This window comes from Paramisgurnus dabryanus, chromosome 19, assembly GCF_030506205.2.
Source record: "Paramisgurnus dabryanus chromosome 19, PD_genome_1.1, whole genome shotgun sequence".
In the NCBI taxonomy this organism is placed as follows: domain Eukaryota; kingdom Metazoa; phylum Chordata; class Actinopteri; order Cypriniformes; family Cobitidae; genus Paramisgurnus; species Paramisgurnus dabryanus.
The window spans coordinates 11,851,845-11,869,778 of NC_133355.1; the positions used below are offsets into that span (position 1 = coordinate 11,851,845).

Genomic DNA, 17,934 nt, shown 5'->3' on the forward strand with positions numbered 1-17,934 from the left:
TTAACTAAATATCTAAGATAATAAATGAAACGCATTTGCGTGTATATACTCTAAATTTCTTTACACAACCTTTGATGTCATCATTACTATGCTCAGTGTGAAACTGGTGAAATGTCCTAATGCTTACAAAAAATTCTAAACTTATACTGCAAACAAATCCCCTTCCAAACACATATCAGTATCACTGAATAGACTGTAACTTAAACACCATTCATTCATACAGGACAGAGAGAGAAATCTGAACAACTGGCAAAAATCTGAACAATCAAAACTATTATTTAAATATCATATTTATAAAAGAATAAGGCAGAACAGAAAATATTTGACAATACATGGAAGAGATTACTATAGAGAGATACATGGTCTAACATAAAAAGAAAATGAGTTACTTCCCTAAATGCTTCCAAAAACTATAAAGAAAATGTCCAAAAAAAGTTCAGATGTTTTGGCAACAAGAAAAGTTGTAACTGCACAAACATTAAAGTTTTTAACCCTAGAACTATAACTAGGCTACAAAATCAAGTTTCTTCTGTAAGTTAATAAACACTAAGTAAGGGCTAACTGAAAAGTAAAGAACATATTTTAAACGTTTTAATATGAAGAGCTAAAACAAACGTAAAACAAAAGTATTCATACGCACACGTTACTTAACAGCAGCCAAACCAAAACAAGTATTACTTCTGCTTGTTTCATTCTCTCAAGTTTTAACTCGTTTAACAGTTCTTTAACACTGGATTTAGTGTGAATTTATATTTTGCAAACTAAAAGTTTAGGCTGTTGGGAAGCTAGTCTTGCTCCATCTCCGTTTCTGCTGCTTCTGTCGAGATAGCCACCTTCTCAGGCTCAACCTCTGGGATAAGAAGATTGTGATTCACTTTCAGCAGTTCTGCCATATTAAAGCCTAAAAGTACCGCAGCCTTGTTTTTCTGTAAGGTCTTCATACATTTGGTTCGGTGCTTGCTGAACTGGCAAGATACGTCTCCTTTGTTGAGCAGTAAACGGCTACTCAGGGCACCCACCTCCTTCTTGAGCGGGTAGGGCTGCACATTGAAATATCGATTGACAAAATCACGTCGCTCTTCAAAGGAGCGCAACTCCATTCCGGAGGGATCCAATGCAAACTTCACGGAGGGATCAATAATAACCTCAGGTGAGGGGACAGTAAGAGCAGCCAATCTTTCTTTCTCCAGCTGCTTTTTCTTTGCCAACCTTTCTTCTCGCTCTCTCCTGTTTGCCTCCATGGCTTCTTTGAAAGCGATTTCCAGACGCAACTTGCTTTGTATCTCTGCTTCGGTTTCTGGTGGCTGTATGGCAGGAACGGAAGGCTGGACTGAAGCTGGGGTCGGACCGCTGACCTGTTTCGGATGGGTCGGGTATGAGATTATTGCTCTGTTTGGTCTAGGAGTAACAGCTAATCCAGAACTCATTTTATCAGCCTCTTTTAGACCCTTGGGTGCACTGCGACATTTAGCTAAATGGACAATGATGGCCTTGGTGGTGGTCTTTCCAGTGTACACACCTCCACAGTAAAGGCATCTGTACGATGGGGTTTTAAGTATAGCGTGCAGTGTAGGCACAATGAAGTGCTTTTCTTTGAGATGCATGTGATACAACTCTTTGTTTGGAAGCTTCTCGGTGCAAAAGGGGCACTCTGTGTTATCAGGATTTGGTGTGGGGATCTTGCAAATAGCCTGAGGATTGTTGGGCAACATCTTCAGAAAGATCAGATCGAGGGAGCTGGTGACCAGTGCGAGATTGAGCTCTCGTTCACCCATTATTAACTTAGGAGCTGTGGTCCTGATGTCGAAATAGGGAAAAAGTAGATTCCCTGATTCATCGGTGTAAAGGCGGTATTCTCGCCTCATGAAGTCACAATTGCTCTTCTCGGTCATATTATGATCATACTGCATATGGTCGACGAGCTGCTTGATGGAGTAAAACAGCCCTGTACAAAATAAGCAGTTCATGCCATGGAGGAGATGCTCAAAAACGCCCCTTTCCGATATCAAGATCTTACACGTCAGGCATTGCACGGTCTTATCTGGCATCTTTTTCAAAAATGGAGCACGGGCAGCCAGACCAAGCTTGGGCATTTTCGAATAGTCTTTGTGAACCTCCGGGTGGGACTCGTAGATATCAGACGGGAAAAGTTCATTACAAATTGGACACGTGATCCATTTCTTGGTTTGCTTGGGGATCGGCAAAGCAGGGTTTGGCTTGCTTTGCTGAATAGGTAGGTTGTTCTGGGACACGGGCAATGGTGGTTTGTTGACTCCTTGCACGTTATTTCCCTGGACCGATAAGACCTGCAAAGGTGCAAAAGTGTAGGTGGGCAAGCCATCGACTTTGTTGCCAGTGGGGACCAAATGACTCAAAAGGGACTGAGAAGTTAGCATGGTGCCTCCAGGGGTGGGTTGATTTACTGGGAATCTTGGAGTAACAATTAAGGATTGAGGTGCTGATGGCCTAACAGCTGGCACATTAAGGCGAACACCTGGTGGAAGGAGGATTTGACGAGGTTGATTAGGGACACCAAAATTAACAGACATCTGTTGGGAAGGAATCCCACTCGGCACAGGAGGCCCAGCAGATACAGGTCTCACCATTTGGGTGTTCTGAAAAGCCATCGGTACTCCAGGCCTCAGTAAGCCCTTCGCCTCAGCACTCGCAAGCTGAACTAGGGCAGATGCTTGGGTGGGTAGAAATGCTTGGTTGGTTCCAGAGGAAGCGAGGACCGCAGAGCCGCCATTTTCCATCGCTTTAATCCCACCAGCAGCAAGTGTAGCGGTCACTCCTGGCTGATCGTTCATCATTAAGACAGCAGGAGGTCCTTGGGTTTTTGGTGCGAGAGCAGGATACTGTTTTTTGCTTTCAGTTTCGAGTATTAGAGATCTGATGTGCACATCAAGTTCCCTGTGCTTCGCTGAAGTTAAAAGATGATAAATTAAGTGTTCCGACGTTTCAGCCGACACCATACATCTTTTGCAGTAGTATTTCTGAGACATGTCTCCTAGGGCTATGAGTTCCCTCTCCGATCTCTGTCCTGCATATTTATTCAAGGTGGACGAGTAATGGTAAAGGAGAACATGCTTCTTCACGCTGTACAAAAGGGTATCCTGCATGTGACATCTTCGACACTGGAATACACATCCATTCACAGCTTTTGGAGGGAACTGGGGGACCTCAGACGGTTCTAATATTGGCTCTTCAATGTGGAACAATCTGAGGTGCTTGGACACAACTCTGGGGTGGGCTATAAATGGACAGGAATTACAGGATGAAAGCCTGCACAGACGCTCTTCTTCATCATGGTAACGCTGAATATGGACTTTATAAGTATGCCAGGACCTGGTAGAGAACTGACACAAGCTGCAGCATAGTCCTTGGGTGCGATAATCCCACTGATTATGAGATAAGAAGGGTGGGTTAGAATTTCAGCCAAAACTTTTTTTTTTGTAATGCTTAGGTTAATAAGAGAGTGACATTTAAAGATCACCTTCTTTTTCCACCGGCCATCAAATCCATCAGATAAACTGTTCCAGTCTGTGGCATCAAAAATACTGTCTCCTGGGTAAAATTCCTGGAGGTCCTGTTGAAAAGAAAATTACTTTAGATTACTTTTAAATTTGTAATTTATAGGAAGATTTATTTGGTGCACTTGTAAAGGCTAACAATTTAGTCATGTTTTATTGCATACACAAACATACCTGGCCTAAACTGAGACATTCTTCTAGTCCAAATTCTCCAAGAATATTTTTCACTTTTCTTCTCGTTCTACGGATCTTCTCCAACCCTCTGACTGGAAACTGGTACATGGCTCCGCAACTAAAAAAAGAATCACTTCGGTTTCTAATCGGAAATGTAAATATTTGATGTTTTTTCATGTACACTCATTTTTAATCATAGCTCAAAAATGCAAGATACAACTTCTCACTAACAAACGGTGGCAGAAATTGGGTTTTGTTAAAGTGACATTCCACTTTTTTTTAAATATACTAATTTTCCAGCTTCCCTAGAGTTAAACATTTGATTTTTACTGTTTTGGAATCCATTCACCCGATCTCCAGGTCTGACACTTCCACTTTTAGCATAGTTAAGCACAATCCATTGAATCTGATTAGACCATTAGCATCGCGCAAAAAAATAACCAAAGAGTTTGGATATTTTTTCTATTTAAAGACTCCTCTGTATTTACATTGTGTACTAAGACCGACAGAGCATTAAAAGTTGTGATTTTCTGGGCAGATATGGCTGTAACATGGCTGCAGGAGGCGTAGTGATATGAAAATAGTCTCCTGCCATTGAAAGTTACTATGGGGACTATTTTTGGCTGCTGTGTAATATCATTGCGCCTCCTGCAGCCATGTTACAGCAGCAAAGTTCTTGATTTCTACGCCAGAATGAGAGTATAGTTTCTAGCCATATCTGCCTAGAAAATCGCAACTTTCAATTTTCTGTCGGTCTTAGTACACGATGCAACTACAGAAGAGTCAAGTTTTAAATAGGAAATGGATTGTGCTAAGCTATGCTAAAAGTGCTAGCGCCAGACCCGGAGATCAGCTGAATGGATTCCAAAACGGTAAAAATCAAATGTTTAACTCTAGAGGAATTGGAAAATGATCATATTTTTCAAAAAAGTGGAATGTCCCATTAAGACAGGTAGCAGAAATCCCATTCGTCTAGCATAGCTGATCTTAATCTGAACAGAAAAGAAGATAAAAACACATGATATCAAATTTAATCCATAACAAATTGTGATTTTTGAAGTCCATTTCAAATCTTAAACTCACATATGTACAACACACACAATGCACAGAGTCTGAACAGTGTGAATGAGTTAATAAATGGAGACACAGCATGCAAATGTCCAGTTTTCTGCCTGCAATTTTCATACAGAGTTCATCCACACTCAGTTCTTATCGACAAAATCAACGCTTTGGCCTACAGTCTATGTCATTACTATGGAAACTGATGTAGATAGCAGATATTGAATAAATTGTTAATGTAACAATAGATCAAATTTCACTCAATCTGTAAAATTTAGCACTAAATATGTATACTTATGTACAGTGTAGTCCAGAATATGACATCTTTACAGTATAATGTCTATAATAAGGAATCCGTGTTTTTTCTTCTATCTGAAGAGTTAATTATACCTAACATTATGCTATGGCAAACAAAACTAACAATTCTTTTATTATCCTTTTTTTTATTATACACAAACATTCTTAGTTATCCCATCTAGTTGTGGTAACATTAGTCTCATGCAGCCAGACCTTCCTACTGAAAATCTGGGAACCATGGCAACTTTGACTAGCCAAGGACCGCCCAAGAGTCCATATGACTGACATGTAAAGCAACCAATGATGTGTCATATTCAGGGGCTTGCTGATGTTGCCAACGATAATGGTGTGTGCAACCATCATTCAAGAAAATCACTAAAGTTTATAACATCAATAGCAAACATGTTAAAATCTCTTTTAAACTTGAAGCATTTATTCGACCTTGATGAATTCGATATTGTCACTTATGTAAACATGAAAGCTTTCTTTTGCAAGTATGACAGGGCGCAACACGCACACCTCCCAGAAATCCTGTTCAACCAATCGGAGGACGACCGCTGAAGTGTCTCCAAAAAAGTGTTTCATATGCATCAGACCTTTAGCCAATGGTCCATAGGCATGACCTGAGGCTATGGTAACATTAAATTGGCATGATGTACATATACAGTATTTCCAAATTGGCCTATACCAGGGTAAGGGGATTAAATGTTCATTTTAATATAACTACGTCACGCTTGTCATGCATAATTCAAAAGCAAGGTTGATGTTCATGAAAACTTCCCATTTAACCCCAAATTTAAATTAACAAATGAAGAAATAATGTTTAACAGGTAATATTTTATAAAGAAAAAACTAAGCCCTTTATTACTGGTGTTATTATTATTAAAGTTTTATTAATTTATTACATTTAAATATTATTAAATAACTTTTTATTTTCATAAAAAATAACTGTTGACTCACAAAAATTACCTAACATGGTAGTCGTCACATGGTCACTTAAATTGTGTTGACAATAATCTCTGCATCTTTAAAAAGGTTCTGGCTTCACAATGCTTTTTATTCTTTACTTTAAATCAAAACAAAAAAGAAAAGAAATAAAACCATGAACACATTACAATTTCAATCATATATTTCGTCGTAATACAACATGGAGAATGTGGATAGCTACACATGACCTCAATCGTTATGAAAATAATGTCAGAAAGTATTTTATTTTCTAAATATTATTTTATATCTTCACGCTCCCATTTAAGCTAAATGTAAATCTCTGCCTGTTGAAAGTGCATTATACAATTACATTTTAATTTAACATTCTGTCTTAAGAGCCAACAATAAGTGTAGTTTACCAAGCTAAAAATGCAACAATGTGATACATTTAATACAACAAAATGATCTTACACCAAAACACGATGATAATCTGAAGGGCAAGCTGAAAAGACATCTGCAAATGAGTTCTGGGAAAAGGACAATGAAGTGCTTGACTGTATGTATGACAGATATATGGTAACGTTACGTCTCATCCCGCCATCCAACGACCAAATACAAAGCTTCATCCATGCATAAGTTCCCATGTGCATCGCATAACTTACATCTGCGCGAACGCATATCTAATTTTGCACAATCGAATAAGCAATTTATTTATAAGCATCACTTAAACCACACCAAATGTGATCGATTTAAATCTGTGCGTATTCTACAATTTGCAATCTGTAAAGCGCCCTACAACGAAATATGATTTTACATCGTTGCAAACAGCCCGTTTCTAAATAATCCAGTGATGTCACATAAACTAATTTCTATCGTGCAATGAGCAACGTTGTACTTCCTGCTCACCACGCCGTCATACCGAGCCTATTACATTTTGAACGCAGTAGCTAATGTTCCCTCGCGCTATCTAATTGTGAGGACATTACCTTTTTTCAGCGCCACACCGATTCTGGGAGGGGATTTAGCTACTTTCAACGATCCGTGTGCATGCCAAAATCGATGAAAGATGATGTGGAAGCAGAATAAGACGTTCAAACAATATTTCTACTTTCTCAACTATGGAAAACAGCGATGGAAAGTAATCGTCAGTATTTGTAATCAGGACTCATTTATTGTGCTTGCCGTTTAGCGTCGAGAAAATGGCGCATTGAACAACTGGGAAGTGACGTCAGAGCAAAATTATCATACTGGCCGCCTGTCCAATCACAAAAAAGTACGCTTGAATTGGAAAAACTTTGTTGTATAGCACTCGTGTTGGTTCTTAGCGGTAAACATGTGAAGGTGCATGTCAAACTTTTTATTTGGTAGCTACTCAAGAATGTGATTAGTTGCAGTTATTTAAAGATTCAACAATATGAAGCCTTATTTAGAAATGGTCTGGCCACAAGAGGGCGCAATTGTTTGTAATGTACAAGCACAGCCGCTAGAGGGCATGCTGAGCAGTGAGATGGCTGCTAGGCAACAGGACAAGATGGGAGGGCTTTATTCGCTGAAGTCATATCACACCACTGCTCCTGAACCAATAGGAATCTAAAAAACATTTTGTAATGACATTTCATGAAATTTGTTACGATTTAGTTGTTTCTGTTGTGGTATAAAATGCACGAAGAAATGATACATGAAATAGCATGTTTAAAGATTTGATCACACGGCTACTATTTTTCGCATTATTGTAAAATGTCGTTTTTACGTTACGATATTATTTAAAAATTATTTTTGAATGCAAAAATACATAACAAGCTTCGACATAGTAACTTGTATGTAAATTCCAGTCAACATTTAGATTTTTTTTATGAATAAATCAAAAATATTTGAAAGCATGCTTTTACGATCATTGTAACGTGGCGTGCATTTCATGACGGATTTGCCGACATGACGTAATTACCGTTTTTTTTTTTTCAAAATTGGTGCATTGTTTGTTTTTTATACTGAAGATGTTTTGTTCCGTGTTATCAGGTCCAAAAGTGCTGAACTGCGGCAAAAAAATTCTTTATAGCGCAAATGTAAAAAACGCGGAGTCATCGAAAATTATCTTGAAGTTGGTTTATTACTTATAATATTTGTATGAAAATATAATAAGAACAAAAATTTTCAGGTGAATACGCAAATTTATTTTTCCGCTGCAAGATATAGGCTGAAATGCAATCAAAATTCTTACTATGCCCTACTCACTTCAAAGACCAATCGATGTAGGAACTCTTTAGGGTTTTATTGTTGCAAATTATTTTTTATTATATATTATTATTTTTTACAAATATTAATTTTAAAATAACGTTTAGTTAAACATGATTTGTTTGTATCGTAAATTTTTTTTTTATTCTATGTTGTCTTATGTATTGTTGGTTAAAAGAAACAAACCTTAGTTTGAAAAATAAATAATTAGGCCAAGCCAACAAGGAGCATGTGATAGCTCCAAAGTTATTTCCTCAAAGTGGCTTCACTATTTTTCACCAGGAAAAATTTGATTCTATAAATTGTATATTTTTCTAATTCTATTTTTACAGATTTAAAAATACATTCTTTAAGTAAATAATACTAACACGATGTTGTTAAAAATAAAAAGCGAAAGTGATGTAGTATCCATACATGAACTGTGACAGTATCTACCGAATTAGATAAATCTACTTATTAATCGTTAAACCAGTACATTATATATGGTATCTATTAGTGCAATATGGATTCTAGACATTTTACATCTGCCATTTTAATTGTCATTTGACTCATATCGACCCATGATACATAAAATGCAAACACGATTTACAGGTGTTGTTAAACCAGTTTAATTTAACCACATGTAATGCTGTGTTGGTACATAAATCACTTACATTTAAAAAAAAACCCAGCCCAACTCATGTTTTTATTTTCATTTATTCACTTTTTGAATTTGGCGGCTCCTCAACTACTGTGGCCTCATGGATACACTAATAAATTTTAGCAAAGATAAAATAGTAAATTTCTCACATATTGTTTTTGCATATGATGTTTCAGACATAATATCGAATAACAGTTCAAAAAACTTTTTTTAATCCAAACAATCATCTTGATCTGCTTATGCGTAAAAACAGCAGTATTTTATAAATGGTTCCCAGCTTGTTTTGTACAGTATGGCCTTTTTTTCTAACAGGTCATTTAAGACGCTTTTCCAAACATACCTGACAAATAACACTACAGATGTGCATCTTGATACAAAACAATGTCACTAATATGTTAAAATTAGTCACTAGTTTTTAAATTACAGCAGCTCATTTTAGTCTGGGACTAGGATAAGTCTGGGAAACCGCCCCTTTATCTTACCACTATGAGATCTCCTAAATAGAAGTAACATTTCTTTGCTAGGAGTTTTCTCCTAAAACATATTCACAAAGCTGCTGCGAACATCTTTTACAAAGGAATGAGTAGAATTATTAAGCTAAGAGAAAGAAAAAAGCTAAATCTTAAGATAAGAGAAAGTTGACCTCGATGGTTATGATGTCATCAAGATTATTAACTGGACACAGTAAAAAAGGCTAATATGGGGATGGGTCTCTGTGAGTGATCAAATCATAGGTATATTGTAGACCAAAGTATCATCATGATGCCATATTCAAATAGATTTTAAAATTTAAATAATCATTTTTAAATACAACATTATTAATTGAAAAGTAAATGTTTATCAAATTTACAGCCCATTCTGTAATTGTCTGCATTTCATAAATGTTGGATATGACTACTCTTAAAAAAAGATGCTACAGAAGGCTCTTTACAGCAATACCATGAAAAAAAACCATTTCTTTCATACCTTTATATAGTAAAAAAAAACTTTTATTTAACTAAAATAAACCTTTTGTAAACCAGAAAGATTATTTAGATTGTAAAGTTTATTTATGCAACCATATAGTCAAAAATGGTTAAACAATGGAACTGTGTACAGTAGCACCTTTTAAAAGGGGGTATAAGCACATTTTTGGTTAACAGGACATCTTAACCCCATTTCTCTTTAAGTTCAAACAAGTGGTTTGTATACTTAATGACCTGTAGGGTATGTTTTACCCTTGTTGTCAATATACAAGAATGTATAATGTGTTTTCTTTAGTAAAGCCATGCAAAGCCTTCAAACATATATTTATTTAATGGCTAAAAAGCAATAAATACCTTGACTAGACAATGACTATCAAATTTATTATCATTGTTCAGTCATTAACAAAGTACATGTTACAACATATCACAATTATAACCAGCTGTTTTTAACATGTATTGTTTCTATCTGGAGATTATCAGGGATGTGGACGGCTGTTGGAAAGTAGGAGAAATCCACTTCTGAATGTCAAACGTGTTACTACCACAGAAACAAATGCTGCATGAACGTTTAATACCTAAACTAGAGTTTACACTATGCACCAAAGTTATGAAGAGCTAATCTGAACATGTCATTCGTACAGATCCATTTATTATCTACATTCTTCAGCAAAAAGACTTGTTGAAAGCCCATAACTTGATCTTGATCTGCCTGTAAAAAAATTCAAGCAAATGTCAATGATTCTTTTTTTATCATGGTCTGCATTTTTTTTATAAAGTTTAAGATAATATTTATAGTACTGGTTTAATTAATATTGTCATTCAACAATATTGTCACAACTTACTTTAAGCTGGCCCATGACCATACTCATAACACAACTGTCTGGAGTGGGGTGGTGATCTTGTGCAGTGATGCTGTGTTGAATGGTCTGAAAGGGGAGGCTCTACAAACACAGGCACATTTAGTTTAGAGTTTCTCTCAAGTTAACAGTAGAAATAACTATTAATCAAAGGACAAACATTCAGAAGAAGCACTTTTTGGTAAAATAACTTACGTTTAGTTTGTTCATTATTGCAGTCTTCCCTTGAAATCCCTCCCCTTCCCATGTTAAGCAGGACGCATCGGTCTAGAGAGAGAGAATTGGATATAAACACAACTGAAATGAATTTCACAACTAAATCCAAGCCACGTTAAAGAAAACTAGTAGTTCCGTTTTCAATAAGGATAACATGTTTATTTGAAGTTATTTACTATCAGTATTTATTTCACTTGTTGAACTCACATAGAGGTCGGAGAGCTTCAGGCGGTCTGAATCGAATTGCTGATAGTAATGTTGCACGAAACCCGCGCCGATTTGTTCCCAAATTGGTTTTTCTGCCATTGCCTTCTACCATATAAAAGATCTAGCAGAAGTTTGAGGAGACAGGCTGATCCACGTGCGGCTGATCTGCGAACAAACGCTCAAGTTCAACCAACTAGTAAAACTTGGATCCGGAAGATAAGTATTAAAACAGTATAGTGACAATTTAACATATTTATAAACAATCTTGTTTAAAAGTTTGCCCCTGAATTATTTTTATATTTACTTACGTTAAACACCTCAGTGATGGCAACGCTGTCTGACTTGCGAAGAATTACTTCGCGCCTTATTGGCCGGAAAAAGAAGCAGACTTCACCAATAATGTTGCTCTTTTTTTTTGTTTGTAGATCAGCATATCTGAGTGTATGGGGGAATAAAGCGTTTCATTTAGGTGTTGATAGATAATAATAATAATTATGGGAATTAATAATGGAAAAATAATATAGAAAATAATAACAAAATGTTTTTTCCTAGATTTAAGATTATGCTGATTAACAAAACAATATGTGCCAAAACCATAAATTACAACGTCTAGTTATTCCATAACTATCTAATTGTATATAGTACAAATTTGACGAATTGCTTCACAAATATCTGTCATTATTATGTGTAGTCGCATCAAATTCAGAAGGGAGTAATCATTGGTGGGGACTTTAAAAAAGACTTTTATTATGCCATCACTTGTTCTTGTGTAGTTTTCGTAGAGCACTCTGCGATCGCCTCCTTGCCGGTAACGTTAATTCAATGCAGACCATTTGTTTCGCCAAGACATGTTCTTCTTAGTATATGTTTAACGTTACTTTTGTTAATTTTCTTCATATTTTTAAAATTATATTATTATGATCGTTGGAAATATTCTTCCGTGCCAAAAATAACATCAGGCGCATATCGGACAGCTACGGATTTCCAACTTTCGGTCTACTACATGTTATATACACGGATGTGTTGACTGTAAACGTACAAGTTAAATTTTCAAAAAATGTCTCGGTCTGAAGGAATCACGGCTTTGTCCGAAAATCCTACCGATGTCTTTTTAGATGTGTCTAAATTGCTTATTACCTATGCGGATAATATTCTCAGGTAAGAAGGTTCGGTGACATTGCCAAGCTATGGTACACATACAGTAACGTTACAGTGTTTTCTGGGGGTCAACGTGGAGTTGAATTGATGTGTGTGTGTTTACTGTAGAAACCCAAGTGAGGATAAATACAGATCAATCCGTATAGAAAACCCAACATTCTCCGCCAAGCTGCTGCCTGTCAAGGGAGCAGTTGAATGCCTTTTTGAGATGGGATTTGAGGAGGTTGGTAACATCACTTCCCCATTCCTAGATTCAAGATGATGCTAAATAAGACACCTGTATCTTACCAAAAAGCTTTACAGTTAAGCACCAACAGTATAGCCATTGAATCAATTTTATTTTTAATTTTAAAATATATGTGTATGTCCCTGTCAGGCTGAAACCCACCTGGTGTTTCCAAAGTCAGCATCTGTGGAGAAGCTTAGACAGGTGAGAGAGACCATTGCAGCTGAGAGAGACCAGAGGCTTGGAGACAGCAAAGCTACATCTAACCCACAAAGTGTCAGCGTTCCCCCACCAGCATCCTCTCCTGCACCTGCCCCTGCACCTACACCTGCACCAGCTTCTATACCATTCACTGTGAGATTATTTTCTATTTCTTAATTTATTTATTTTTATGTAGCATTAGTATTAAAGAGATAGTTTACCTGAAAAAGAAAAATTCTGACATCATTTACTCACTCTCATGTTGTTTCAAACCAGTATACTTTCTTTGTTCTGATGAACACGAAGGAAGATATTTTAAATAATGTTTGTGACCAAAACTGATCATGAGCCCCATTTACTTCCATAGTAAAAAAAACAATACCATGGAAGTGAATGGGGCTCATGAACGGTTTGGTTGCTGTAATAGAAAGAGTGTCTTGATGCATTGCCATATTACTTTAAATTTTAACTTGCTGCTTTATAGTTTCTCTGAATATTAAGTGAGAACAAAAAATAAAGTATGCGAAAAAAATAGTGTAAGCCAAACCTAAGACATAACTGCACTACAGCTGAATTCATGTGTTTCATGTAGACAAAATTATTTAAAGACTGACATCCTCATTCCAGTATATCCTACAACGTTTTATTATTTATTTTTTATTTTTTGCTAGTCGAGCAGTGTGACATTCCTTAAGACTCTGCAGTCAAACTTTCAACATGTGATGGTGTATGAGAACCCTGCATTGCAACAGAAAGCCCTGAGCTGCATACCTCATGTATTGCTCCGAGCCAAAGCTAAAGAACGTCTGAAGCAAGCCAGCGATGCAGATTCAGGTGTGTGTATGTGAGAGAGTTAGAGAGCATCTGTATATTTTGATATATCACATTTATAAAATAACTAAAAACATAGCTTCTTAATAGTAACACTTCTCATTTCCCATAATCTTACATAAGTTTAAGTTTTATGTTGGGTTCTGCTCCTAGCTTGTGGTTTGGAAGAAGAGGACATGTTGGTTCTAGACCTGTTGCAGTGGTTTAAAGGAGACTTCTTTTCCTGGGTGGACAGTTTGCCATGTAGTCGGTGTGGAGGTAAAACCCAGCCTTCTGGCTCCTTACCCCCTTCAAATGATGATCTGCGCTGGAATGCAGGTCGTGTAGAGAACCACTACTGTCAAACCTGCCAACTCTCCACTAGATTTCCAAGGTGCACCTGTCTTTAAACATTTTTTTCATTAATGTAGTGTTGAATATTCTGCATGAAATGTCTGTTATATTTGATATCCTGTATCCTTGCATGCTCCATTTTGACTTTGAAATGTAATTTTTTTATCTGCACTGCAAAAAATTACTTTCTTACTTAGTATTTTTGTTATCTAAAAATTCTTAAATTAAGATGTATTTTCTTGATGAGCAAAATGACCTAGGAAAATAAGTCTAGTTTTTAGATAACAAAATATAAACTTTAAGTAAATTAAAGCAAAAAAAAATCTGCCAATGGAATAAGAAAAAAATTCTTGAATTAAGTGTTTAAGAAAAAAAGTAAACTTATTTCAAGATTTTTTTTTCTTATTACATTGTCAGATTTATTTGATTGTTTTAAGCACTTATTTAGTTAAATTTAATATTTTTGGTCTAAAAACTAGACTTTTATTTCTAGGTCATTTTGCTCATCAAGAAAATACATCTTAATATAAGAATTTTTAGATTTTTGTAGTGTGAAATTGAAATTAACAATTAACCTTTCCATTTTACAGGTACAATAACCCAGAGAAGCTCTTAGAGACCAGGAGGGGGCGCTGTGGAGAATGGGCAAATTGTTTTACCCTGTGTTGCCGAGCTTTAGGTCTAGAAGCAAGGTATATCTGGGACAGCACAGGTACAGATCATTCATTAATGTGACTTGTGACATCTTGAGATTGGAAATACAGTGTTTTGTTTAATTATCGTTTGGTCCAACAACCTCTGCATTAGGGCCTTAATGTCATAATTTTGCCTCTAACTTGGGCATTAGATCACGTCTGGACAGAGGTGTATTCCCACTCGCAGCGCCGCTGGCTACACTGCGACCCCTGCGAAAATGCATGTGATAAACCCCTCCTGTATGAAGTCGGCTGGGGAAAAAAACTCTCTTACATCTTCGCGTTCTCAAAGGACCAAATTGTGGATGTGACCTGGAGGTACTCCTGTAAACACCCAGAGGTGCTTTCCAGGCGCACACAGATTTCAGAGACAAGGTTGCTGCATGCTCTGAATGAGCTTAATGCTACGGTATGGTTCTCCAATTCATGCACTTTTACAAAGTAAAGCTCATGCCTGGAAAGCAAATAACAATGTGACTGTTATTACCTGCAGAGGCAGCGATCTATTGAACCAGAAAGGAAGAAACAGCTTATGGAAAGGCTGGTAGTGGAGCTGGTAGAGTTCATTTCTCCCAAAACCCCTAAATCTGGAGACCTGGGCGGGCGCAGCTCTGGATCTTTGGCTTGGAGGGCTGCACGAGGGGAGACTGGTGCAAGTAACACTAAAGAGGTATGCTAACTGTTACAATCTTGTTTCATTAATGTATTTAATATCAATGGAAATCATTTGCCCTTTCTTTAAGAGATAAATCAAATCTGTTTACATTTATTCCTTATGTATTTTTCCTCTCAGGATGCGGATGGATGTGTCTTTATTCCTTTAGAATCTGAGAAGCAAAAAAAGTTATTTCACATTAGTTACAATGTGGCTAAAGACTGTTACTTTAGATTGAGCAACGGCTCAGAAACCATCCCAGGATGGCACAGAGGAGCTTGGAGAAAAGAAAATTTGTTTAGGAAAGAGGAGAACGACTGGCAAATGGTTTGTTTTTTTGTTTTTCACCCCACGTAATCATATTGTTCAGAATGAAAATCACTTTATGTATTTTTGTTCAAAATTTGCCTATAATTATTCCTTTATTTAACCCCAGTAGAAAGCATATTGAGAATATAGTCTCTTTTTCAAATGATTCCTGAGTCTAAAATGTTTACATTGGAATCAAAAAGCTACAGCAACAAAATTATTATATAGACTTATTTTATTGTAACTAGTGTAAAAAGGTAGACTATAGCCGTTTCTCAAAACCAAGTACGCCGAACTCGGACTTGTGTCCTTCGTAGTTCAAACTTTCAAGTTCAGACTCGGAAGAACGAACTCCTGACGCGAAATGCATTCGGGGAAACTTCGCTGTCATAAGTCCACACAAGTCTCCTCTGATGCATCTTCGATAAAATGGGCGGATCAAGAACACATCCGGGGATTTTATGTGAACTTGGGCTTGATGCGAACTTTGAATTGGAACAGTACTTGGGCCGCGACTGATGACGTTTCACAAGTCCACAAGAACACAAGTACAGACAAGAACGCATATTGAGAAACGGCTTATATATATAGGAGCTATACCACATATAGTTATACAAAGTTATACCACTGGTCTGTTTAATGCTGCCTGTATTCTGATTGGCTGAGAAATGTTCAGCATTCATTTCTGATAACCGCACACCTAACTTGTCAAATGTCTTAAAAATAGGCACCAGAGCAATGTTTGTGATAACCGTGGTATAAGAGGAATAATTGACTCCGGTCCTTTGAATTAGTTGAAAATAATGCACACCCGTGGTGTAACGGCTTCGCGTCGTACCCCATTGCACCTTGGGTGTGCATTATTTTCTTATAATTCAATGGCCCGTTGTCAATTATTCCTTACATACGTTATTAGCGGCTGTTTCACCAGGCCATTGTTATACACAAGTCGTCTGCCATATTAGATTTGTCCAATAAATCTCTGTGGGTTTACAAATGGTCTGCAACTGGACCATTTAAAAATGGCGGACTCGTCTACATATGTGAAGCAGTCGAATGATGTATCTATATATGCATATCTATGTTCAAATCAGTTACTAACCTAGTTCTGTCATGCAGGTGTATTTGGCACGGACAGAGGGATCCGCCTTTGGGAAGATAAGCTGGAAGTTTGACTGTACTTCTGTAGGAATGAAGATAAAGTCTGCTTCTGTCCGAGCCTTCAGTCAAACCTTTCATTCAGGCAACGTGTGCTGGAGTTTACGTTCTGGCCAGACCACCATAGAGTTCCCTGGAGGTATCAATCTTATGACTTGATATATATAACTAATGTCATCAAGTCTGTAGACACTTAGTAGATAGTTAATATAGGTTTTAGTCTATAATTTAAATACCTTATGTTATATAAATGATTTCTGTACTTAATTCACCTGTTTGTACCATAATAGATTATATAAGTAATAATGAGTTTGTTTTCATAGATGGTGAAATGCACTCCGCTACAAATCTGTCTGGAGGAACGGAGCTGTTTGTGGAGGCAGAGCTCACGGGAGGGGAAGGAAACGAATCGTGGCAACACTCTCAGCTCTTCAGACAGAGTTTGAAGGACACAGAGAAAGTATTATTTGAGCTTCTGGTTGAAATCGATGAGACTTGATGATTTATGTTGTGAAAAACTAAGGAAATGTGCTATAACTGTTTGTTTTATCACAACTGAGAGAATTATGTTATGTTTAAATGGACATAATAAAATGAATGGGTAATACTTTATAATAAGGATGTATTTATTAACATTACACTGTAAAAAGTAAAAGTTGAACCTACTAATACTGGAACTATAAATTACTTCAATTGGTAACACCAAATTTTTAAAAAAGAACTAATTGAAGTAAATTTTGATTCAACTTCTTATAGTGTAGTTTATGCATAAGCTAACATGAACTTACAATGAACAATACTTCTATAGCATTTATTAATCATTTTAACATACATAACTAACTATCATTAACAAAGATTAATAAATTATGAAAAACAATATTGTTTATTGTTACTTAAGGTTAGCCAATGCATTTTCTAAAGTTACAAAAATACAACCTTAATGTAAAATGTTACCCATTCATGTTTTATGTGAAACATTTAAAGCGAATTTACTCTTCATTTTTGGTTTATTGGCCAAAAATCTTTTACTGTAGTCTACACTAGTTCATCTGCTCTGTAAATGAGACGGTTTGATCTTAAAATGTGTAATCTGAAACTGTTTGTGCATCATTATTTTGGTGCAAGGTAAGGATATGTCCACATAAGAATACATTACATTTTTATTACTTGAGTTGTGCCTCAATCATCGCTTTATTGATCACCGGTGTTGTTTAGTCCAAGTTCCAGTCATTCACTACACATTAATATGTTACATTTAACC

The 17,934-nt window shown here is 36.5% G+C and overlaps 3 protein-coding genes across 5 annotated transcripts; 1 reads left to right on the forward strand and 2 right to left on the reverse strand.

The window, feature by feature from the left end:
• Positions 1–272: 272 nt before the first annotated feature.
• adnp2b (ADNP homeobox 2b) lies at positions 273–7,210 on the reverse strand. 3 transcript variants are annotated; one of them, XM_065288953.1, is made up of 4 exons: positions 6,977–7,210; positions 3,708–3,825; positions 3,497–3,589; positions 273–3,401 (listed from the first exon to the last, which is right to left on the reverse strand). In XM_065288953.1, exons 2-4 carry the CDS (start codon positions 3,813–3,815, stop codon positions 786–788), a joined length of 2,817 nt encoding a protein of 938 aa, XP_065145025.1. In that variant the 5' UTR covers positions 3,816–3,825; positions 6,977–7,210; the 3' UTR covers positions 273–785. The 3 variants fall into 3 exon arrangements, with proteins under 3 accessions (XP_065145025.1, XP_065145017.1, XP_065145032.1); XM_065288945.2 differs by lacking the exon at positions 6,977–7,210 and adding an exon at positions 6,462–6,944; XM_065288960.2 differs by lacking the exon at positions 6,977–7,210 and adding an exon at positions 6,033–6,447.
• A 2,691-nt stretch (positions 7,211–9,901) lies between these two features.
• nutf2l (nuclear transport factor 2, like) lies at positions 9,902–11,564 on the reverse strand. Its single transcript, XM_065289019.2, has 5 exons — positions 11,416–11,564; positions 11,108–11,272; positions 10,880–10,951; positions 10,670–10,768; positions 9,902–10,536 (listed from the first exon to the last, which is right to left on the reverse strand). Exons 2-5 carry the CDS (start codon positions 11,204–11,206, stop codon positions 10,420–10,422), a joined length of 387 nt encoding a protein of 128 aa, XP_065145091.1. The 5' UTR covers positions 11,207–11,272; positions 11,416–11,564; the 3' UTR covers positions 9,902–10,419.
• Positions 11,565–11,946: 382 nt separating this feature from the next.
• Positions 11,947–17,844, forward strand: ngly1 (N-glycanase 1). The gene is made up of 11 exons (XM_065288986.1): positions 11,947–12,265; positions 12,374–12,488; positions 12,642–12,845; positions 13,364–13,526; positions 13,677–13,896; positions 14,447–14,568; positions 14,704–14,960; positions 15,045–15,221; positions 15,345–15,533; positions 16,635–16,812; positions 16,997–17,844. Exons 1-11 carry the CDS (start codon positions 12,165–12,167, stop codon positions 17,170–17,172), a joined length of 1,902 nt encoding a protein of 633 aa, XP_065145058.1. The 5' UTR covers positions 11,947–12,164; the 3' UTR covers positions 17,173–17,844.
• Positions 17,845–17,934: the final 90 nt, after the last annotated feature.

Coding starts and splice junctions, on each gene's coding strand:
- adnp2b (XM_065288945.2), bottom strand. CDS start 6,640: ATGCACATGGGAACTTATGCATGGATGAAGCTTTGTATTTGGTCGTTG. Junction 3,826..6,461: donor GATTATCATCGTGTTTTGGT/GTAAGATCATTT, acceptor TTCTTTTTTTAG/TTGCGGAGCCATGTACCAGT. Junction 3,402..3,496: donor ATGGCCGGTGGAAAAAGAAG/GTGATCTTTAAA, acceptor TCTCATAATCAG/TGGGATTATCGCACCCAAGG.
- nutf2l (XM_065289019.2), bottom strand. CDS start 11,206: ATGGCAGAAAAACCAATTTGGGAACAAATCGGCGCGGGTTTCGTGCAA. Junction 10,952..11,107: donor TGAAGCTCTCCGACCTCTAT/GTGAGTTCAACA, acceptor CTCTCTCTCTAG/ACCGATGCGTCCTGCTTAAC. Junction 10,537..10,669: donor TGGTCATGGGCCAGCTTAAA/GTAAGTTGTGAC, acceptor ATTTTTTTACAG/GCAGATCAAGATCAAGTTAT.
- ngly1 (XM_065288986.1), top strand. CDS start 12,165: ATGTCTCGGTCTGAAGGAATCACGGCTTTGTCCGAAAATCCTACCGAT. Junction 12,846..13,363: donor CAGCTTCTATACCATTCACT/GTGAGATTATTT, acceptor ATTTTTTGCTAG/TCGAGCAGTGTGACATTCCT. Junction 15,222..15,344: donor GTGCAAGTAACACTAAAGAG/GTATGCTAACTG, acceptor TTTTCCTCTCAG/GATGCGGATGGATGTGTCTT.